Source organism: Nymphaea colorata, chromosome 12 (assembly GCF_008831285.2).
Source record: "Nymphaea colorata isolate Beijing-Zhang1983 chromosome 12, ASM883128v2, whole genome shotgun sequence".
NCBI classification, from domain to species: domain Eukaryota; kingdom Viridiplantae; phylum Streptophyta; class Magnoliopsida; order Nymphaeales; family Nymphaeaceae; genus Nymphaea; species Nymphaea colorata.
Genome location: NC_045149.1, coordinates 4658754 through 4683795, shown reverse-complemented (window position 1 = coordinate 4683795; position 25042 = coordinate 4658754). Strand labels below are relative to the sequence as shown.

General features: G+C 39.4%; 2 protein-coding genes and 1 long non-coding RNA gene across 4 annotated transcripts in view; 1 reads left to right on the top strand and 2 right to left on the bottom strand.

Annotated features, from left to right (window-relative positions):
* LOC116266320 (U-box domain-containing protein 33-like) overlaps window positions 1-5670 on the bottom strand; it is a 38249-nt gene extending 32579 nt beyond the window's left edge. The window contains exon 1 of the mRNA XM_031647484.2: window positions 5274-5670. Within this exon, the coding sequence (XP_031503344.1) occupies window positions 5274-5544 (271 nt within the window). The 5' untranslated portion in view covers window positions 5545-5670. The remainder of the gene's footprint in view (window positions 1-5273) is intronic.
* Window positions 5671-6876: 1206 nt separating this feature from the next.
* Window positions 6877-25042, top strand: part of LOC116265875 (uncharacterized) — a 62137-nt gene continuing 43971 nt past the window's right edge. The window contains exon 1 of one of the 2 annotated variants that reach the window (XM_050080790.1): window positions 6877-7514. In XM_050080790.1, the coding sequence (XP_049936747.1) occupies window positions 7433-7514 (82 nt within the window). In that variant the 5' untranslated portion in view covers window positions 6877-7432. The remainder of the gene's footprint in view (window positions 7515-25042) is intronic. The other variant, XR_007574947.1, reaches the window with a different exon arrangement.
* On the bottom strand, window positions 7845-14567 carry LOC116265697 (uncharacterized). Its single transcript, XR_004175162.2, has 4 exons — window positions 13155-14567; window positions 12538-12681; window positions 12050-12132; window positions 7845-8117 (listed from the first exon to the last, which is right to left on the bottom strand). It is a non-coding gene; the product is annotated as an uncharacterized LOC116265697 (long non-coding RNA).

Below are 25042 nucleotides of genomic sequence, written 5' to 3'. Positions count from 1 at the left end.
GCCATGGTGGTGGTAGAATAAAAATGGGGAGAAGTTCCAACAGAAGCCCCTCCCAAAAAATCACAACCATGAGGAAATTATGTATGCTAGTAGTTAATGCTAAGAAAAAAAAAAAAGACCCGCTTGATCAAGTAGCTTGAGGTTGAGTCGGTTAATTGAACTTGAGTTAAGCTTACACTAGCCAAGCTTGACGTTGCAATTAAATGTGGACTCCAATCATGGTCACTAGTTCCTCATATACTCATTTTCTGGAAGCTGCACGTGAGTTTGAGTTCTGTGACTCGTTGTGCATCCCTAGCTTGTGATTGTCATTTCCTCATTCAGTCAACTTTTTCTATACCTAACTCTTTGTTTCTGTCTCTAAGCTGCATCTTCCCCTTCTTCACAGTCTTCTTGACTTGGACATTCCTTCTCTTCCCCTTCTTTCTCTTTTTGGTGGTTTTATATGAACGAGAATGTTTTCCTTTGTAGCAGATAGAAAATTCTCTTTTCTCTGCCTGAGCATTTAAAGTCACACAGAGTGAGAGCCACATGAAACCTTGCCTCTTTTTCTGGATCTTGAAAATTTCCTTCTAGACTTACTTATGGTTCTGGCTTTTAATTAGAAGTGAGTTTCAATCGTTAGGTCATTAACTAAATGCAAAATTACAGGCCTGATCTTAGACTCTGACTCGCCCTCTGTGGACTTTGCAATTTGCTGATTATCTAGCTACGTGCTTATCTAGACTGATCATTATCAGTTTTGATGTTTTATCAGTCAGGAATGTACCCTTATGGTTTTCTTGAGTATAGATAGATGAGATAATAGTTGAGTTGAAATATTCTGGTAATATCTATTTTAACATTGAGTTTCTCCCTTTCCCAAGTACTAGGTAGCTGTTCTTTCATATCTTGTAGACTGTTGCAAATCTTTGACAAAGTCAATGTAGAATGCAGCCATTATTCAATAGCCACCAGCCACAAATGGAAAGAAATAATGAAACTCTCCATCCACATGGCTGGAAAGCTGCAGTACCAGTGTCAACATGCCAACACAACAACACAGGTATGGTGACATAGCTGGACACAGCAGTTTTGATTTTTGATGCTTTCATATTTCTTGTGCAAATTTGCATATCTGTTGTGGAATTTTGCACACACACACATATATATATATGCTTATATATACCTTGTTGTATCCCTGTGTCTATAATTTTTAAAATTGTTGTGTGCGTACGAGTATCCCCATACCCATACCTGTATGTGTACCAGTATCTGTGTAACTTAGCCACTAGCCATGGTGGCGGTAGAATAAAAACGGGGAGAAGTTCCAATAGAAGCCCCTCCCAAAAAATCACCCCCATGAGGAAATTATGTGTGCTAGTAGTTAATGCTAAGAAAAAAATAAGACCTGCTTGACCAAGTAGCTTGAGGTTGAGTCGGTTAATTGAACTTGAGTTGAGCATACACTAGCCAAGCTTTACTTTGCAATTAAATGTGGACTCCAGTCATGATCACTAGTTCCTCATATACTCATTTTCTGGAAGCTGCACTTGAGTTTGAGTTCTGTGACTTATTGTGCATCCCTAGCTTGTGATTGCCATTTCTTCATTCAGTCAACTTTTCTATACATAACTCTTTGTTTCTATCTCTCAGATGCATCTTCCCCTTCTTCACTGTCTTCTTGACTTGGACATTCCTTCTCTTCTCCTTCTTTCTCTTTTTGGTGGTTTTTATATGAACGAGAATGTTTTCCTTTGTAGCAGATAGCAAATTCTCTTTGCTCTGCCTGAGCATTTAAAGTCACACAGACCATGTCATATAGGTACAGATACGGGTGCCGGTATGGATGCTGGTACGGTACTGGTTCAGACTATTTCCAAAAAACTTGGCTACGGGGGTACGGTTATATATATATATATGACATAAAAAAGAATTCAAACAAAATAACACATTCATGTTTCAAAATTTATAGTTTCTAAAGAAGAAACTATTGACAAAATATGAAAACACAGCTCTGTATGTGTTTCTTGAGTGTAAATGGTGTAAAAAAACTGAAATCCTAAATTTTGGATAGGAAAGGACTCGGTCAACTTTGATCAAATCCTAAATTGGACAGATACGGTCTTGGGTACATTGACCGTATCCAGTACTATTTGACCAGTACCCAAGAGGTACCCAGGACAGTACCAGTACCGGTGTCATACCTGACCGAAACGGAAAAGGCAGCCTTTACAGCAGTACCCATGTGACAAAGCACACAGAGTGAGAGCCACATGAAACCATGCCTCTTTTTCTGGATCTTGAAAATTTCCTTCTAGATTTACTTATGGTTCTGGCTTTTAATTAGAAGTGAGTTTCAAGCATTAGGTCGTTAACTAAATGCAAAATTACTGGCCTGATTTTAGACTCTGACTCGCCCTCTGTGGACTTTGCAATTTCCTGATTATCTAGCTAGGTGCTTATCTAGATTGATCATTATCAGTTTTGATGTTTTATCAGTCAGGAATGTAGCCTTATGGTTTTCTTGAGTATAGATAAATGATATAATAGTTGAGTTGAAATATTCTGGTAATATCTTTTTTAACATTGAATTTCTCCCTTTCCCAAGTACTAGTCTTTCATATCTGGTAGATTGTTGCAAATCTTTCATATAATCAAGGCAGTACAAAAGCAAGGAGTGAATCCTCGAGTTGTTCAAGATGCTGATCATGCCAAAAAAATTCTGTCAAATGCAGTAGTACCAACAAAAAGCTTAATGGTGTATTCATGTCTATGGAAATGCATGAAGATAAGACCATAAGCATGAAGGAACCTCAATGAAAAGCTGGATTTTTGGTGCAGAACCAAGGGAAAGTTTTAAAGCTGGCTCTTAAGATTTTGTGAGCAAACATCTAAATCCAAATCCTTCGTTAAAGAGCAGAACCTTGTTGAATATTGTACTCCAAAAGCAGATAAGACACTGATACAGATGGACAGCTGGAAACTAGTTCCCAACCACAATGCGAGTAGTTATTGATGGTGGGTGTCCCACCACTCCTCCCCCCTTTTGTTTGTTTGTGCGCAAAGGACCACGGGAAAGAAAAGTGCCATTGATGGACCTTTTGAGGCACTACCATGCTGATGGCATCAGAGTATCTCAAGAATAGTCGGCAAAATCGTGACTCTGACTCAGACTGCCCAGCAGTTGATTCATTGCTCAACAGGTTGATTCAATAACTCAGATCACCTTGGATCACAAGCTTATCAATAGTAGCACATGAAGTTTAGAAATAATTAAATTCTGTGCCATAAAATACCTACAAATTTCTTTAAAAAAAAAAACTCATTGATTAAGGTAGAATAATATACAACTAGATGTGACCATTAATATTTATTAGTAACAACATTTTATTCTTCTAAAAATATCCCATTGATTAAGGTATACCATTACACAACTAGATGTGACCATTAATATTTATTATCAACAATATTTTATTCTTCTAGATAAATATCTTTTTATGTTATTCTTACAAAAATCACAAAACGTGTGATAGACAAGCCATAAAGACATAATTGAGCTTTTAGTTTTTTACCTTATTAAACACATCAGAAAATTCATTTAAAACTATAAATAATTGTTTAAATCAAAGGAAGAAACAGTAACCTGTTTTGGGTTCTGATCCAGGACTACTCAAATGACTGATGAGTCAACTAGCCAGGTTGGCAAAGTATGATCTCAAGCTGCCTATTGGTGGCCATCCACAGCAAAAGGAAGAAAGGAGAGTCATGAGACTGTAGCAGGTAGCAAGTTGAAAGTTTGAAACCTATCAGTCATTAGCACCTCCCTTGCCACCCCCAGTTAATCATCCTCTCCATCCTCTTCTCCCACTTTCTATTGTAAAAGTGGGGTAAAGTTCCATGTGTGACGTGTAAGTCTTAGATACTTCAAGCGACAACACTCAACAGAGGGATCTCATGACTGAATGCAAATTGTCTGATTTTATCAATGAATCCTATATACATACACATGCATAGATATGTCCAAGTGATTGCCTTTTCAACCTTTATGTTGTATCTGACACTCACAAAAACACAACACTTGTGTCAATATGCATGTAGTAGGCCAGTGGGTGAAGTGCTGACGCCAAAGGGGAAAGTAGGACTCGATGCTTTCAGCTCTTCTGCCTAGCAAGGTTCAATAACAGCTTTCACAAGCCAAACTTTAGATGGATGGTTATTACCAGGTAAACTAAACAGGGAAAATGACCAGCCGGTGGCACAGGGCCTCCCTGAAGTAGGATGGCACCAGGCCCTTCACGGTAACAAGGGAAAAATTTTTGGTATGGTGCACTGCTGCCTTGGACAGAGAGACAAGGCATGTTGATCAAAACACCTCCAGATTCACCATATCTCAAGAGTGAGGATCCAAGTTTACTTGAAGATGTACACTCTTCACATTCATAATCTTGTGGAACTTCAACCCAATTGGAGAGAAATGAAAGAGACTAAATTTGAGTTAAGGGTGATGAATCTTCTCCAACAAGGGAAGACTGGAACAACGTGAAAGACATATGAGACCTACATCAATTTTGGAAATTGAACATTCTTAGGATCTTTTATGCTTCTAGCTTGCATCTGGACATTAGACATTGGAGTTCAATCATTAGATCGATATCTCAACAGGAATTTTGCTTTTGGCTATTAGTGGAGTGTCATTGAGATGGATCACTACCTACTTCGATATCTAACAATTAGGTAAGTTAACTTACGATTTTCTCAGTAAATGATGAGACACGCTTTTCTTTTCCAGAGTTGAGTAGGAAACTTATGATAAATTCTTTCTTTCCCCTTGAGTTTGCTTTCTATTACTCTCTCCCCTCTATTTCCTACTTTCTTAGATGATATTAAACATCGCCAGATTTAGTGTCCTTCGATTGGACCTTTCATCAGATTTGCATAAAAAAGTCTATCCAACTTGTGTCGTTCTTTATTTTCGAATGTAGTTACAGGGGTTCTGGTTGGTAAGAAGCTAATTGGTAGACAGACAGGGAAAGTAAACGTCTATAATTGTATATCGGGATTTTAAAATATGGGAATAGATTCTCAAGAGCATTCAAAAGTTACATCTTCGCGAACATAAAACAAAAAAAACAAAAAAACAAAACAAAACAAAAAACAAAAAGAAACTTTCTATAAAGAAAAATCCGAAGGGCGGAAAGTCACAGAGCTGAGGTTCTGGTTTTCATGGCGTCATGCCCTCAACGAAATAGAGAATTAGCAGACACTAGTTGAAAAAGTGAATGTAAAGTTACTTGGTCCGGGCACCAAATGGGGAGGCCGGTGGACATGCAGAATCACGATATCTGAGCCTCTGAAATTCTGCAGACACCACTTCAAGTTAGCCTTGTTCTCCTCCACGCGTTCGCTCACGCACACATAGACCACGTTGGCATGCCTAATGAGGTGCGGATAAACTCTCTCTGCCCCTGCCCCTGCCTCTGCCTCTGTCTTGGTTTCCTCCCTATTGGTCACATCCTCCATTTCGTATCTTCTTCTGGAACACAAGAGAGACAGAGCTTGCATCTCTATAACACGGTGCTTGCTTTGAAGTTGAAAACGAAGGCTGTTCCTCCCCCTCTCCCGGTACCGTCGTACCGATGATTGAGGAAGCAGTCTCTCTAGTTGACCGGTTCTCCAGCTTCGTCACTAGTGGGGGCAGCAGGCATGCCCAATTCCCTAATTCAGTTTACCTATATATTATTATTATTATTATATTAAAAAAAGTTTCCAACTGACAGTTCAACGTTGACCTAATCACAACTTGTCAGACGTTTGAGAAACCATTCGAGACTGCATAAACGTATAAAATAATGGGCACATACACGCCTTTTAGAATAAAAGTTATCAAAATGCACTTAAAAACTATTTCACTTGTAAAACAACTTTTATAAAAAAAGTTTCACAGATTAACATTTTTTAAGCCAATGTTTACAATAAACCGCCATCCTTTCCCACATTCTTTTTTGTCTTTTGTCGTTAAGATCACACTTAAGCAAAGACAAATCATGAAAATATTGACCAAAGAAAATGCATATTGTAATTAAAATAATTTTTTATTTATAATTATTTTTTATTAAAAAAATAAAAATGATCTTTTAAATGTACTTTAATGTTTCATTATCAAGCACGTGTTTGCAACCATTATGTGAGTTTAAGCTGTTATTTATAAGCTCGTTATTTTCTGAGTTGTACCACGTGAATTATATTAAAAATTTTTTTTTGTATTATTCATTAGATGAAGGCTTGTTTGAATGAAAGAAAAGAAAAAAAAATAAAGGGAAAAGATAGTCAATCCTAGGTTTTGGATGGTTAATTAATATGAAGGGAAAAAAGAAAAAAACATGTTTAGTTGCAAAGAAAAAAAAGGAAAATGAGTAGAAAGGAAAAAATAACTCAATAGAGTAAATGGATTGAAACAGAAAAGAAAAGGTTGTTATTTTTTTTCTTTCTATTCAAACAAACTTGTAATCATTTATTTATTTCCCTTGCATTTTCTCATATTTTTCTTTTTATCCCCATCCTCTCCCTTTCCTTGCCTTTTCATCCCTCCCTTTTCTTTTATTTATCTCAATCCAAACAAGCACTAAGATTTGCTTTGATGTTCCTCTAGCTCCCTCTTTCTTTGTTTTTTTTTTCCACTAGATGCATCTATTCTTACTGAAAAACGGCCAATGACATGTTTCGACGCCCTTTTTTCATACTGTCTGAAGTGTGTATAAATGAAACAGAACGGCTCCTCCAACTTATAGAGATGTGAAACAGCTCCAGTAGGCTGCCCGATCTCGCTCGATCGAACGGCCCGATTCAAACCATCAAACGAAAGAAAAAGAAGCGCGGACTCCATTTTGGACCGTCACCCTTCTTTCTCTCTCCCTCTCTGTTCCCTTCCCTGCGCACCCCAACCCCATCTTCCCCACATGCCCTAACTCTCAATCGTCGGGAGGAACCCCAAACTGGTTCGATCGCTGGAGCTCTCGCCATTGCAATCACCTATTCAACAGGCCGTGCCGGAGGAAACATCCAGCTCGCTGTCCCATCCACCGAGCGACAAAAAGTTTCCACCTATTCCCTTCTTCTTCCTTCCCCATTTATATAAACCCTCTCCCTTTCATTCTCTTCCCCTCACGTCATTCCAGTACTCATAACGATGTATAAACAACACACTTTTCACCCATCGAACAAGTAGTGCTGCCTCAGCCCCTTAGCTTGTTTGATTGATTCAAAGGCCAGAATGAAAGTAAACAAAAAGTTGGTGGTTTTGAAAGCATTGGTTAAAGGGAGATTAAAATTTCCCCTTATGCTCTCTGTGGTATATTGTTTCCTTTTTTATCTTTCTTATATTTTTTGTTCTTTCATTTTTTTCCTCTGCTATCTTTGTCGGTGGGCTTCTTGTGCTTTTGGATGAGGAATAATGGGGAGGAAGAAGAAGGGGCTTAATGCATTTGGTCTTTTGCGATGTGGGTTGGGCCGTTGGGGACTGCTCGGTGCTTCTTGTAGTACTTCTCTCTTTTCCCTTATCTACTTATGCTTGTAGACTCTTCATGATCATCCACGAGATTTTCTCTGACATTATATTCTCAATATGTTCAATTATTAACCGAAGTAAAGGAATACATTCTTAAAAAAGAAGAAAAAAAAAGATACATACAACTGCCTTGCCTTTCTGAAATATGGTTTTTTCTTTTGCTTGGATTAATTGCATGAGTTGCCTATAATGCATCCATATTGGCTTCTAAAAATTATTATCGTTTGTCATTGGCTTGCTACAATAAAAATTGAAAGTTAACTTTAGCATTGGCTCCTCTTCTTACCTTTGATCCATGTTTTATTGCAAATACATTTTTGTTAGATGCATTTTTATTAGATAAAACAATACGAAAACAGTTCTTTACAATTTTCTTCACAATGTGCCAAAAGAAGCATCAACTAGCTGGTTCAGAATAGGCTAATTTAATCATCATAACCAAACAATGAAACTTGTGCTCTTGTTCAAAGATCCCTCTTGTTTCAAGCAACACAACCAAGCAATGAAACTTCAGTCAGCACAGACCTTCTACCCAGAGCTACCTTGCCATAGGAAGATCTCACTGATATATCTGGAAATTCAAGTGAACAAATATAACCTATCAGTAAAGTTCACCAAGTCTTATAATATTGAATGCATGATGCAGGTTATAAACATGCACAATTGTAATCATGTTTCATACATAAAAATGTGGCAATCTCTATTATTATGGCACTATTTTGTTTCTTCTGAAGCGTTCAATGTTGAAAACTATTTTTTTTTCAACTATTGTGCTGTTCTGAAATTATTGTAGCAGTCAGGGAATATTTGCCCACTAAGATATCGACAGACCTTCAACTTGAAAAATTGTTGCTATAGGAAATAGTAATTGGACAAACTTTTAGTAGCTAAGTCATTCAAATTTCAAAGGATGACGATCACTTCGAATTCAATCCCGAATAAATAATGATTCATATTTCTATTGTCGGCAAGGATTTGACCCTATTTATACAGACCATTTCCTTCATCTTGACACTTTCTGGGGGGGGCTTCCTTTGCTTTTTCCTCCACCATTTCTATGCTCTGGCATATTAGAGAAAGGAAAAAAGGCAAGGTATAGAAAGGTTATTGCAGTACTTTGATCCTTTTGGCTTCCTTGTGCACATAGAGAGAGAGAGAGAGAGAGAACACTCTGGTTTGCAGTTTTCTCTTTCCAAAAAATTTACTCACATGAGTAATTTTTAGCAACAAAGCCAACATTTTCCTTTGCTCTCTCTTTAACAAGAAGAATCGATGTTGTGAGCAAGAAGAAGTAGAATAAGATGTGACACTCGGGTGAAGAAGACGAACTTGTAGGCAGCACCTAGGGGCACCTAGGGTCACCGATGGTGGGAAGAAGTGAGAGCAATGGTGGCTGCTTCTAGTACGATTCTGGTGGCTGCCCTGACGATGGAGAGTTAGGGCATGAGGCGAAGATGGTCTAGGGCTTTTGTGGCTAAAAGTATTGTTGACTGATATTGGTATAAAGGTTGAAGAACCAATGAATATGTATTGCGATAACAAGTCGGCAATTAACTTGGCCAACAACCCTGTGCTTCATGACAGAACAAAGCATGTTGAGATTGACAGGCATTTCATTCGAGAGAGAATTGATGCTAAAGAACTTGTACTTCCTTACATGAGATATGAAGACCAAACAGCTGATGTTCTGACGAAAGCTCTATCTTCAACTTCATTCAAGAGAAATGTATCCAAGTTGAGCATGTTTGATATGTATGCCCAACTTGAGGGGGAGTGTTGACGGATCTTGATGTATGGGTCCGGGTCTGGACCCGATCAAGTATGTCCTGGTTTGGGCATACTTATACCATTGTAAACCCTCATCTTTAGTGTTAATGAAGTTTCAAAGAGAGAGAGAGTATGGCGGATAGTGGGCACCAGACCTCCTCACCCGTGGTTTTTTCCCTCTAGTTGAGGGTTTTCCACGTTACACCTATGTTCGATCTTCCGTTCTTGCGCGTCTATTATTTCTACAGATGCCTAACAAAAATAAGGCATCAATAAAACCAAAACAAGACGCGCCGGCGCTACAATTGACCCAAAACCTCCCCAGTAGGACGTGAGTGAAGCCATCTGCTCAACCTGTTGCCCCAGGTCCGCCAAAACCTGAAAAAGGAAGCAACTGAAGGCTTAACCTTCGCAGCATTGTCACAAAAGACGTGGACGGGTATAATACGGCGATGAAAAAAACGGGTATAATACGGCGAAGCTGAAAATCTCGGGAATAAAACGGGAAAAAGACGGTGAATTTTTAAAAAATAAATAAAATAATCCTGATAATTATATAAAAAGAAAGTAAATGAGAAATTAAAAGAAACATTGAAAAATGACTAGATAAGCAACACATTAAAATTAGATAATGAAATGACAAATACATAACTAACAAAGGTTTTTTGCCTTCATGGCTTTAAAAATTTATCACCACCACCTCAACCATTCAACAAATTAACAGACAGTGAAGAACGCTTCATCTAACAAGTTTTAGAAACAAACAGAAGACGAGATGGAGACGAAGGCATGCATTGAATTGAATCATTGATGCATACGACAACAAGAAAAAAGAAAAATCGAATAGCACATGTATACTATAGTGACGTTGTAAAAAAACGAAATGGAAACTTGGAAAGACTAAAGAGAACTTATCACCGCTCGAATGAAAAAGAGATGGAGATTGGAGACGAAGGAAGTTGAATCTCGAATGCCCTCCTCTTCAGCCGGATGAAAACGAGAAGATGATGAAAATGAGAAGAAGACGATCAGACGAAATTTCGAAACCAGCCGAATCTTGAATGCCCTTCTCTTCAGCCGATTGAGAGGTGAGGTCGAGGAACGAACGAAGGAAGTTCTCACCTCACTCGAAGAAGCCTGCCCTGTTACGCCTCTCTGTCTTGAAGACAAGACAGACTCGAACGTTCGAAGCTCAAGGCCCTCAACAAATTTTCGATTTCAAGTTAACCCTAAGCCCTCTTTTCTTATGTTAAAATACTTTTTTGCCACTAAAAGGTCGACCAAGTTTAAAGAAAAGCCAATGTCTTAAAAAATATTACAAGCTTTGCCATTTTGCACTCGCACGTTAAAAAAATGCAAAAAATCGTTTTATGCACGTTTTATACGCGTTTTATACGCGTTTTTTAAATTTTGCCGTTTTTTTCAAAAAAACGCGTCTTTTTGCCGTTTTTTTCGTCTGGAACTTTTTTGACGTTAAATACGCGTTTTTTTTAATATAACGCCGTTTTTTGTGACAATGCTTCGCAGTATGGCAACAAGCCAGGAAAAGTCCAAACCCTCTTAGGTAGGGCTCAATTATACGAGCAAACATCAGAACAGTCTATCATCATGTTGTGTCAGGGCACGACATGCAAAGGCCATAGTCACACAATTTCAGATCACATGCATGGCATGCTTAAACATGTTACTTGCATTCATAAGCACAACAATCACATGCACATCAATCTCGTACGTTTCATTCACATACATTTCATTTTCATCAATATCAGTGAATTGACAGTTCCTGTGGGTGCAAACACAGGCACGTGCACACCGTGGGCGGCCTACAGCCGAGAGACAACCCCCGTGGTGGCCCAGAACAGTATGGATCCATCCATCCGCTGCAGTGATAGAGCACTCATCTATGGATGTGTGAATTCCACGGAGAGATACCCAGCCCTCCCTAGGACACCCAGGTTGGGAGGGCGGGAGCCCACGCTCCAAGCACGTCACACAACAGTACCCTGGGGCCTTGCACCGCCTGCGCTCCGAACAGGCGAGACTAGTGGCGAAGGCGGGACAACTCCCAAACACATAGCCACATCCCACTGGCCTCTCATCTCTTATTCTTTCATTCTTACAATTATCATTGCACAAACACAATTAACTGGCTAGCTCATGAGGTTGGTTCATTTCACGAGTGAACTCACACCTCCAATTGCCTCCACATGAGGGCTATACATAATAACAACAATTTTGGCTAGCTGTCTCAACATTATGGGTACAACTAACCTCAGTTCAATCATTTGTATCATTGCCTGCGGTAATGTGTATGCAACAAACACAACATTCACATTCATTATCACAATAATCACATCTTTGAAAAACTTAGCCAAACCACAGAGAGTAGTCTCGATCTGTGATGGGCTCGTAGCTGTCCTATGCAGTTATCATTCTAGGATGCTTTCTAATGCACAATTGGGGTGGAGGAGACACTCGACTCGATACCCCACCTCATCTGTCCTAAACAGTTATCAATTCTAGCATGCACATGCAAATGCGTGATATTTCAAAACAGACTTCTAATAGCTTTTCAAAACACATCATATCAGATATCAAATAATTTGCATGCATACACACATTCATTCACCGAACAATCAATCAATCAATCACATCACAATCCTAGGATCCCACGATCCTAGGAACACACATTCACACAGTGCCCCAGGCAAGGATTTGCCTGGAATGCTGTCATACCTGTCACGCGTCCACAAAACTCTCCAAAATGCCTCGAGCTTCGAATCTGGTCGCTCAAGGTCTATGGGACGTGCCCGGTGTACCTGCAGACAAAAAAAAATGTAAGATCTCTACTAATTAGCTTATCAATCCAAACCAAGCTAAAACAAAATCATTGAGACACATATTATCGCCTCAAAAGGGTGTCGACGGGTAGTGTCGACCCACAGGCCCTCCAATAGGCCTCCTCTTAACTTCTAGACGTTGCCACGAGACCCCAGAACTCAATGCTTCGCTCAGTCCATCCTTAACACATTTTTAAATGCTTTTTGTAGTCTAGGCATCAACCTCATTGTCACATCCAACTTAGGTACACTTTCCCCAAAAAGCACAATCGCTAACATGCGTCCCCAAAACACCAATTCTAAATTCTAGCATGCTTCAACAATAATTATACATGCTCTAAAGGATAAGATACAAGAAAATAGGCTCAAATACGCCTTGCTCACCCCAAATCAAGAATCTAAACTGCTGCAATCCTCTCGACAACCACCCCACGAGTTCGAAAGGCCCCCAAACGGCTAGAATCCCTCAATGCCGCCACCACCAATGCATTCACCTCATTGCTATGAGGGGAAAGATGCGTCTCCAAGCTGCAAATCGACCAAAAACCCATGATAAAGTCAAAATCGGCGAAAAGGGGCCTCAAGAGAGGGGTCTGCTATACAAAAAAAAAGCCTACAGTAGATGCTGGGTAGGTTGAAAACGAGAGGGAGAAAGGGTTCGGTCAAAAGGGGGAAAGAAGGCAGTGAGGGTGAGAGTGCGTGAGAGAAGAGAGAGAGGGCAGGTGCTGAAAGAGGGAAGCGGGCAGAGAAGAGAGAGCGCAAGAGAGGCGAGAGGGTGCCAAGAGGGAAAGCGAGAGGGTGCCAAGAGGGAAAGCGAGAGGGGGAAAATGAGGGAGATGGCGAGGAGGAGACAGAAGGGACGGGGAAGGAACTCGAGCAGGGAAGGAGAGGAAAGGGGAATCGTGCGAACAGAGGGAGGGCATTGGCGGAGAGGAGAGTAAGCTGCGCAGGAGGGACACGGAGGGGAGAGGCAAACAGAGAGGGCGAGAGAAAGAGCTTACCCAAGAGCTGCCGCCGCCGCCGCCGTCGTCATCGTCACCGCTGCACCACCTCCTTCTTCTTCTTCTTCTCTGCGCTGGCACGAGAGACCTCCAGGAGATAGACAAGGGAAAGGTGAGGGAGAAGGAAAAACGAGGGAGAAGAGGGCGGTGTCGGGCTCCTGTCGCACGAGGAGTTCGGGTTCGGGTCTGGACCCTGACCCGATCCGTCCTGCAAAAGCCGAGCGTTACACATTGCAAGGTGATGATCCCATATGATCAATGGAGGTGCTTGATCTGACATTTTGAAAGTAGGCAATCAAAGGTTTGCAAATAGATAAGATACAATTTTATTTGTGCTTGGTTTTAATTTCATCAAGTTTTAATATTTGATAATCTTGTAGGAGCACAGTGCAAAAAATAAAGCAAACCGTGAAATGTCGATGTTCCCTCACACTATTGGCTCAAAAAGTTTTGCTCGATTTTGAGTAGACAACGTAATTTCACTAATCAAAAACATCTTGTTATTATTCACTTATATATCTATTATTGATTATATTTTTAATTTATACAAATTCTAGAGGATGCACCAGAGCCTTCACGTGCTGAAGTTTTTATTACGATACAAACAAGGTAGTTTGATTAATTTAAGCAAACTGATGTGTTAATATGCAAAGTAAATTAGATTGAACTACGAACATCTTATATTTCACACAAGTTGTGTGCATCACAAATCAAACTCTGTGTGTAGATTAATGATTAAATATTTTCAGGAGTAGTTGAGCATCGATAATCATTAAGAATTCTTCCTGATATACTGATGTAGATTCTGAAGCAACTGTAGATACAAGAATGACTAATACAACTCGAGCCATCTTTGCTACAATTTTTTCTTTGCTTTCATTTGTCTTCCACCAAGATAATATGTTAAACTGTGCAGTAGGTGCAATTTCTTCTGTTGGATCAATCAAATATTTGTCTAGGTGCAATTTCTTCTGTTGGATCAATCAAATATTTGTCTAGATCTGTGTGAGCCACTATAGGAAATACAGAGCTTAAGTATATTTTGAACTCATATCTAGCAACACTTCTAAACTCTTCCATTGCAATCATGGTACTAGTGGATGCATTGCCCCTTCGCATATTAATTGTGTCACTATTATCATATATATTTTTCGGCATACAATTCATGAAGGATGTTCTCTATAACTTCATATTTTACCATTGCATAAGGATTGTCCAAATCGTCAAGCAAATACTTCAAGTAACAACTTGACCGAAGGATAAAAAACAACTGCAATTGCAAAGAGAATATTGTAGCTCTTAAAGTACTTGTCAAATTTTTCTTGCATTTTGTATGTCAATGCTTTTATATGTTCCACGATGCGTATGCAAATGATGGTAAATTGATAAAACTTCTTCAAAAACAAGATTAGATGTTACCTGCTTAGTCGTAGAGTATAAGTTTGTTGCATTGTAGAATACCTTTAAGAATTGACATAAATCAGATGCATGAGACCACCCATCCTTAGAAGGCAAACATGCATAATTAGGATCACATGATGCCAGATGTTGAAAGACATCTTTTAATAACAGTGCATCTCTCAACATTATAAATGTAGAATTCCATTGAGTAAGAACATCATAGTTTAAACTTTTTTCCTCATCCAAACACATTGCCTTTACACATTGCTTGAAAGCATCTAGTTGTTTTGGTGATCCCCTTACATATTTGACACTGACACGAATTTTTGAAATTATATCATCCATATCATTCATACCATCTTTAACCATGAGATTTATAATATGTGTACCACAACGAATATGAAAATATTCTTCTCTCAATGGAAATGAAATATTGTTTTTTCTTTCTATGGTACTTCTCAGTAAACTTATTCCACTATAATTTGCTGAACAGTCATCAGCAGTAATAGAAAACAACTTCTATTGAATTTCCCACTTAGTATTAATGCACTCTCATAAAATGTTACATATACAACTTGTATTATGTGGTGGAGGCACATGTATAAAATTAAGTATATGAGAGTGCAATTGTCAGTCTGTATCAATATATTGCGCTGTCAAGCATAAGTATCCTAATATCTATTGTGAGAACCACATATCAAATGTCAATAAAACCCGCTGCACGTGGTTATTTGAAACTCCTTGGTATCTCATTTTTTCAGTCTTGAATATTGACTGAACCCCTTTTGTAAGTGTTTTCCTAGAAAATGGAACAAACATTGAATTACAAGCCTTTAGAATATCGTTATGATATTCATATTTTGGAAAATTGAAAGGAAGTGCATGTATTATTGTACACTTAGCCATATGTTTTCATATAGTCTCCATATCAAATTTATGCAGACATAAAAAAGTAGCACCATATTCACTAACTCCAAATGACAAAGTTTGTTGTTTTCCATCATTAATTTCTTTTTTGGCACAAGTATCTCTTTGTCGTTTTAAGTTGCTCGTACCATTGAAACCATGTCCACCTAATCATTCACCATAATGATTGCATTGTGCATACTCTTTCCCTTAACTTGTACTAATGTGAAGTCATTCTATACTATTGAAGTTCTTTTCCTTTAGGGGTTCAACTTCCTTTTCAGTAGATGAAAAAGATTCATTTTTCTTCATATTTGCCATCAAACGATGTTCTTCATTCCCAACGCTGGAAGACATAACTTACTATTTGAATGGAATCCAAACAACCTAAACACGTGAAATGATTCAACTCTTGAGCTGAAGAAAAGGCTAACAAGATTCATATGACATCATGTATATGAACATTCAGTAACTATGAAATATGCATAAATGTCTAAAAAATTAAAAATATGCATGAATTTTGCAAAAAAAACATGTCAATTATAATTTTATCTATTACAAAATAAGCATGCATATGCATCTGGTGGTCCTAGATATGCAGATATATATTAAGTGCCAGATCTGCAGTCTGAAGAGATATTTTTGTAGTATATATTGTGATTTCTTATGAACACTTAGAGACCTAGAGCTAGGAAGCTAATTAACAAGAACGAGGCAAGAATTCTGCCACTGGACCGGATTATGTAAAGTCCTAATTTTTTCTTACATGTTATCATAAATCATGTTGTTAAATTTGGTTAAGCAACTTGGTCGTTTAGATTTCCCTTAAGTTGGTGACTGAAATTAAGATGTCAAAACAAATTGGCATTCATCTCTTTTATAGGTGGATATTAGTCTTTGTATCATAGAATGTAGAAACATGTGAAAATTTTAACTTTTAGATGAACTAGCGTTTAACCAATGGTAGCAATTACTGTCATGGTATAAAGTAATGGCCATAAACAACACACTATAGTCATGCAAGCCACTAAAAGGACTAAGCATATTTAAATTCTTACCTTGGATAAACATTATTGTATAATCACTCTCCCTTGGTAAAGGAATTACAAAGTGCTGATTGCAAACACAGAAGACAAGTGGCAGAAGCTATATAAAAAAGCCCAAAAAAAAACATCTCATGATAAGATATAACAGTAAGTTTGACATTGACCAAGTGATAGCCCGCTGTTCCAGTAAATAATATAGTTTTCGGTCCACATATTCCCTTACATGACCTCTTCCCAAGTGGTACTACCAAAATATCATAACAAACAAGAATTCTACATAAGGTTGGAGAAGAACCTTTTCACACACTAAGTCAACATAACGAATAAAAGCAACAACAACATCAAGTGAAAGAAAGGGCAATTTTATCTAAACACGTCTAATCTCCATCAGAGTGCTGCAGCAGAAAACAAACATCTAAGCTGAAACAAGAATCTTCTAACTAAAAGTTCTTTCTAGCTAAAAGCACTGATGTAAATACTGTTTTACTGTCAGATGGTTCTCATGCAATACTCTCTAAGTGAATATACTACCCAAATGTATGGGGCATGGCATGGTAGCTAGGCAGGTGGTCGATGGATCAATCTCCCTAGGCACCAACCCTTGCATAAGCCAAAGCAAGTCCCTACCAATAGGCAGGGCAAGGAGCAGCACATTTTTATTTTTTAAGCACCTAGTTATAGAATATTCGTAACTAAGGTTGTAGTGTGTAAAATAATAAAAAAAATAGACTAGACAACAGTGAATAAGTAATAAAAATGAACCTTATTGCTAAAATATAAATGAAGAATCCATGCTTTAATTGAACAACTTTTTCATGCCTTTCGAAGGCAGCATTTGTCTTTGTTGCTTCTCAAGCAAAATTGTAACACTAATACATGTGGAAAAATCCACTATATGTAGTCATAACCTAGATAAGCATCCATTACACTGATAAAATTTGCATATGAAGATGCAACTAACATGTCAAAAGTTGTTGTAGACATCCAATTTAATCTCTACTACTAATGCTATATCTGGTCTGCATACATAAATTATAACAGAAATAATTGTCTTCTGAAAAACTGAAAGAACAAAGGTACAATCTAGTAATCAGTAGCTGGGTTGCATTGCTTTGCATATCTGGCAGAATGGAGAAAGGTATCTACAACAAAAAAAAAATCATCAATACAGATAAACTTGGTAGAAATCATTTCCTGCTTCACCATGAAATTTGAAAAAGGAGCATATATCCATCTCAATTAACACAAAATAACAAAAGCTGGAAATCCATAAAGAATGGGTTTGATGGTAGATAGGCTATTAAGTTTAATTTGCTAACAACTGCCCGATTTGCATGTGTGAAATTTAGAAGCCATGCAGGGGTTGCGTGGAAAAGACTCAGGCAAGTTATTTCTGAACAATACACAAAAAGATGGAGAGAAAGGACGGACCTACTAACACGGCGAGGCAGCCAATGTCGGAAAGAGACAAGGACTCAAAGATTGTGGTGCGACTACGGCAGCGGTAGCGGACCGGACATGCGGCAATGGTGGCGGAGGCTCCACTTGCACAACTCTCTTTCTCCTTCCAATGAAAAAGGAAAACCCTAATTCCCTTACAGCCGCCCGCCCTTACTCGAGTCGCGTTTTAACTTTTAACATTTCATTTTGTAAAATTTCAACCTAACGGGCCAAGTCAGGTAACCCGGGCCGGGCGCAACGGGCTAAAGCCCGAAAATACACTTCCTGTACCTGGCAGCGGCTCGACCCGATGCCCAGGCCTAGTTTTGTAACATTTCCCTTTTTTGGTATACAGGTAATATGAATTTTTTTTCATGTGCTAATTGTGTTATCTAAGGCTATTGTTTTTTGTAAAGAACAAGGGGCTGTTGTGTTCTCGAAGTCTTTGTGTTAGCCTTCGCTAACGTTGATGAGCCTTTACAAGAGGAAACCCAAAACTCCACGCACACACTCAGCCCTATTCTCCATATTAGGGTTTCTCCTCCTAGAGGAACATCAATAATTTCTGCAATAAACCCTATTATGGTCCACCGACCCTTTTTATGCAGGTTAATGGGCTAGTCCGAGGGATCCGACCCAAGATCCCATGTCTGGTATTTAACAATACTCCCCCTTAAAGAAAACACTTTGTCCTCAAGGTGTGAGCCTGGAATGTTTGGCAAGTTGTCCTCAAGGTGTGAGCCTGGAGGGTGGTTATTGGCCTAGTCAACTCCTCCGTCAGACGGAGGATGGTCTCTCTCCGCACTACCATGCTGTCACCTTTTTTGGGTTGCCAATCCAAACAAGGTAATAGTGAATCGGCAATTGCTTTTCTACGATGGTGAACACCTACAACCATGTCCCTTACATAGCAGATATTGGGCATTGACAAAGAAGTAATTTGAACCTTCTGTGGACCACGATCAGCTGGAGTAGCAGAATGTATCATCTTAGAAGTGTGGACTGGCTCTGGTGTAATACAGTAATATGAGCAGTACCCAGGGCACATTTCAATGATACTTTTGTGCATCCTCCAGTGTCTTTATGATGGTGACTTTCCAATAATTTGCCATGCGAGTATGTTCGATGACATGCCTCCATGCTATGTAGTAGACAATATACCAAATACCTCTATACTTCATACCACTCTTTGCTACAAGAATACAAGACTCTATCATTCGCCTTAAAATTTGCATTCGTGCACCCAAATGACAAATGGGCGCCTCCACCTTGCACTCGTCATTCTTATTTTCAGCAGTGGCCTGATGCACTGGAAGTGAAAAATGAGCCACCAAATTCCTTGCCTGCTTCTTCTCTTTGTGTATAACTTCTGAGGTGGCAGTTCCCTCAGTGTTTGCCCAAAAAGAGTAGACTCCATCTCCTGCAAGTTGACAACTGATTTCATCTTCACCTTGTACTCAAGCAAGGGCAGGGGTCTTTCCTTCTTGAAGGGCATAGGTAAGTTCTCGGTAAAAAGATCCAATGATTGAAGAATTCTTCGCTTGACCTCTTCCAAATCTGTGAAAAAAATTATTCTTCTCCTCATGATTTTCATGTAACAAACTTGAGTTACTATATGTGTTTGTCGACAATCTAAGACAGAGCACGCGTGGCGCACTTCATGAAGGTTTATATATTTTTGACTAGATGGAGATGCCATGGAGTCTGCCCTTCCTTTAGTCAGTGCTCTCTTCTCTTGTTGAGGCCTCTTTCCAAGTAGAGTCCACAGGGTACTGTGGCAATTTTTGGATGGGCACCAAGTGAAAAGTGCCATGAGTCACCTAGTTTTACAAACAGGGTATAACAAGTGCCCCTAGCTGTCGTAAGAGCACTGGGCCTCACTAGCCATTTGCTAAGATAGGGCTGATTATCACCATTTTTTTCTTCATTTCCCTGCCCCATACCACTATTACCCATGTGTCCAGCGCAACCTTCACCAACATAAATAACGTTGGGCAGAATTATAACTTCAGGGGTCCAGATGGAAGGCTGATGGCTTGGATTGTTAATTCCCTAGCTATCTACAACTTCCTCGCGCACTTGATGCACATCGAGGAAGCCTTGGAGACGGCGACCTGATGAACTTGCACGTTCTATGGCAAGCCAGACACCCATCGTCCCCACTAGGCTCCGCCTCATCTCTCTTTCTGAATTGTCACCGGTTGCCTCCTTCATCTCCCATTCAATAAGTTCCAATTTGGTTGAGGGCGGCTGCAATAGCGTGTAAAGAACTCTATCAGGTCTTTCCGGAAGGGCAGAAGCATACCTCATATTTTCAGTTGGTGGCATGGCTCCCTCGTCGCCCAAGGCATTTCCCCCATTCTTTTCGGTTGCGTCCAGGGCTCCATTCCATGGAGGTTTCATAGGCTGCCTTAGTGACCTCCTGCCCCACTCTTTGGTGTTGCTGCCTTGTTTTCCTCTGCTATTAGACGCTACTAGCCCTTTTTGTGTCCCTTTCTCCTCGCTAGTCCCCAATTCTTCTGGTCTTGTAGTAGCAGATCCAAATCTGGTAGGCTGCTCTCCTTTCTCTACAAGCATCTGTCGTACAAAGGAGGAAGATGGCAAAGAAAGAGCAGCATCAAATACTACAACTTCATCGACACTTCTTCTATTAACCCTTGACTGCCCCTGCATCTGCCCACACAGTTGCTCCAGCACCTTAGTTGCACGAGTGAGTCGATCGCCACTCTCTCCGACTAACAGGTAGAGGACGAGCTTCTGCCCCTTCTTGATTGGCCTCATCAAATTTTAGATCTTCTTCTTGGAGTCCATTTGGCAAGGCCCATAAGGCCATAACCTTTGCAAGGGAGGGAGGTCATCTGCATTCCTAGTGCAAATTCCAAAAGGCCTTTCTCCCCTTCTTTGGATTCTTCCCCCATGAAACTTTTTGTTGTTCTCGATGTTAGGGGCCACATCGCTTGCGATTCCATGACTCTTAACCACTTCTGGGTTGCGTCACCTGCCCACTATCCAATCTCTGATACCCTCCACCAGGTGGAAATCCGTCTTAGCATTCTCTTTGTCTCGAGGGGCCGGTGCTATAGTTGCTGCTTGGTTAACTCTTGAGATATTCTCCTGTTGAGCAATTGTTCCAGCAGGTCTTTGAAAACCTTTTGCTGGGCCATTATCGTTCCCAATCTCTTATCTATGGATTCCCGCGACTGCTCAATCTTTCCAACATTCTTTTTCATCCCCTCCATGACTTTGTCCATCATTTGGTGCTCTTCCTCCAATTGCTTGCAGAAGGATTCAAGAGCTGTGGGATCTTCATCCTCACAAGCAGACAACGTGAAGAGGTGGTTTGGTTTGATGAAGAAGACGACCGGCTCTGACACCATTTGTTCTCTTCCTGTAATGTTGATGAGCCCTTACAAGAGGAAACCCAAAACTCCAGGCACACACTCAGCCCTAACCTCCAGATTAGGGTTTCTCCTCCCAAAGGAACATCAGTAATTTCTGCGATAAACCCAGTTCTGGTCCACCGACCCTTTTTATGCAGGTTAATGGGTCAGTCCAAGGGACCCGACCTGGGATCCCAGATCTGGTATCTAACACTTTATTTTGCAAAACAAATATAATATCTCTAGATGAACCTCTTTCTGTTATCCAATAAACGAAATTGAAGTCTCATGGGCTAGCCAAAGTGGCTGCTGGAGTTAACTCATATAATGTGCAGGAATGTGTGAAATTTGGCACACTTCTCTTGGAATTTTTTTTGTTGATATTTTCAGAATGTCTCATATTTGTGACCACAGTTTCAACCTATTTTAGAGATCTGCAATTATAAATGTAAGCAAACATACTCTTCAACATGTTTTGTGGTCATATGCATGAATAAAGGCGTGGAATATCCTTAACTTAATGGCTGGCCTTACTTTATCTATTGAATATCTCATTCTTTTCTTTTCTTTTTCTAATGATAGGTTGAACAGGGAAATCTGCAGTTCTTGCTGCAGGATTAATTCTTTAGATTTTCTTCTCTTTGTAAGGCTTGTACTTTGTGACTGGTTGTTCCCATGTTTGTTGTCAAGTTTTTTATTTGCATACTTGTGTTTCCATGGTAATTGTAAAAATGTGTGTAAGGAGGACTACTTCTATAGCGTACAAGGTCCGAGACAGGCACCCCCTCATCCTCATAGCCACATTTTTGGGTTTTGAGAGACATGCTTTCCCACTAATTGGAAGCTAATCGTCTCAAATAGTGTATTGCAATTCCCCAATTTCTAGGAACGGAAAACCTCCCTCTGCTTTGTTATTCAAATTAAGATGACATTATTAGTATATAAAGCGAAAAGGAATGTCTATGTTCAACAGTGGAAGCTCATTCTGGAGGATTTTATATGGAAAGTAAAACGAAGATCAATCTCCAAAAATCTATTGTTACCTCTTTTAAGGTTCCTCCAAAAGGATTTAATGGAACCTTTGGCTGTTTGAAATGAAAGATTGGTCTTCCCCAAAAACATCTTGCGGAAAGTTCTTTTGTCCTACTGATCTGTGCTGTCCATAAATTTCTACTTGAACCTGAATGAGATGATATTGTTGGTCTGCAAATCGCTACTTATATATTTTTTCTTGGAAATAGTCGATTTCCTTGCACATGTCCCTCCATAGATATTCTATTCTCGATACTGCTACTGCAATGTTGAGGACTAGATTTGCGAGTCACAGGCTGTTTTCATAGCAAACTCATCCATGTTAATTAGTGGTTTTGCTGTTACTTAAAATGTCTTAGCTCCAGTTAGCTTGTTGGATTTTGTCAATTTAGTGTTTTTCTTTTTTTTGTGTAAATTAACTGAATGTTTCAAGTATGCTTGGACAATTGTGAACTGTGCTACTTGTGAATATAACATGGGTCGGTTGTTCACTGCAACAAACAAGAGGTTGCAGCCAAGGTCATTTTGGGGCATCCAGAGTTCACAACTTGCAGATAATGTGCAATAAGAAGGTTCCTTCCCTCTCTTTCTCTGCCTTTACGTGCATTTCTTCCCCTTGATGGTTTTTCAGTTCCCCTTTTGCAGCCTCCTAGAATAGTAAAAGATGCGGGGTAACTGCTCTGATGATGGGTGGTCCAAGTCTTCTCTGCATGTTTATCTTCACATGCTTTCAGCATCAAAGTGAGCGTTTGTATGATCAACTAGAGCTAAATGATTCTGACAATTATTTGAGGTTGCAATCTGGATTTCCACGCAATATAAAGATGACATGAAGTGCTGCACTAATTTGGTTCAGGTAATCTTTTCAGGCTCACTGACCTTTTGACTGAACACCCATACCAAGAATCAAATCTTTCTGATATTTCTAATATGAGTTAAACTCTTTTTGACAGCCAATCTTATGGGTTTTAACGATCACTTGAAATAAATCCATTGTAGAAGTGCACTTTTTATAAGATTAGTAACTACCTTTAAATCCTGAGTAAGTGCATGGGTGTAGATACTGATCCTCCTTTGAACTAATATGGAGTTCAGAAGGGGTTTCCTATAAAAAAGAGTGAGCTTTAGGAGTTGGTTTTATAGGACTTTATTAACAACTGAACCGGGTTTGGTTTGGAAAATCTTAGATGAAGCATGAGTCCAAGCCAATTAAGAACTGTATTCAATTGGACAAACATAGAATGAGTATGACTAATTTGCACCTTCTTTAATATGGGTTTTCGGACAAAAGGTTAGTGGGCTGGAAAAGATTACCTGAACCAAATTAGTGCAGCACTTAAGACACGAATTCAGACATTGTGGATGTTAGCATATATTTATACTATTGTAGACTGAACTTACCTTGATTGTGTTCGAAGGCTTTACTTCAAATGGTCCTCACGTAGATTGGATATAAATGTCTACCACTCAAAAATCTGACTGACGCATCTGTCACCCAATCGCAGGGGCGATAATATCCACCATGACTGTGAGGATCTGTAGCGGGAAAGAGAAGGAGAGTGGGAGAGAATAAGAGAGACAAAGTGGTGGAAAAGCTTTCCTGGTGCCTGACGGATGGAAGCTGTGGCCCCTTCTCTGCTTTGAGACCATACATTGTTAGAAGCTCCTTTTGAAGTTTTTTCCCTTTTTTTGTGCTTTGTACATGTTTTTCCAAACAACATAATGGGTTTGTAACATGGTGCTATAAGGCTTTTTGTTTGAATCCAACCAGTCTAGTTTATCATTTGTATGAGTTTCAGCCATTAATTGAAATTATGATATTTATTGTAAAAAAGGTATTAATAACATAGCATTTCATTATAAAATAGTTAAACAATTGGCAACACAAATTTTTGTCGCGGAAGATTGAACTTGCAATGCACATTGTCGTTACTGAAACTATACATCGCTACCCTCCCACGAATGGAAACTTGGATTTGGAACGTAGATTTTCGTTGTGGTAGTCAATTAACAACGAAACAGTTTCATTGCTAATAGTGAATCATTAGTGACAAAATGTATTTTCGTTACTAGAGGACTCAATGTCGCGACTTTTCATAGCGTAGCTTATGATGGTTGTTTTCGTTTATGAAAAATTTTAGCAACGATTTCTTTGCGTTACTAAAAGTCTACCCTGTTGTAGTGATTGTTGAGCATTGAAGGCCCCTAGAATGAGCTTTCATTGATGCACCACAAAGGATTAGAAATGATAGCGAGCTTTTAATGATGTGCCCTCAGTGCATCACAAACGATAACCACACTCTGAGCTTTTACTGACATGGGCATAGCCCATCAGAAATGACATTTTACTGACATACCAAGGCAGCATTGGAAATGATGACTGTCGAGGGATTGGCTTGGACAGAGCTTTACGCAGCACATCAAAGATGGTATGCATATTCTCTGACATAGGAAGCCACTCTAGAGATGGGTGGCAATATTCACTGATGGACATGTATGTGTTGGAAATAAAGATTGCCTAGGGCTGTTTCTTTACTGATGCGCCAAAGGGGCATAAGGAATTATGTCTTGAGATCTTGTATTGTGCATCTACTACGCATTTGAGATGGCATGCTAGGAAGGACAATCTCTCGTGCAAGCTAAGCACATCATAAGAGGGGAAATTTCTTATGCATTTCCAGCA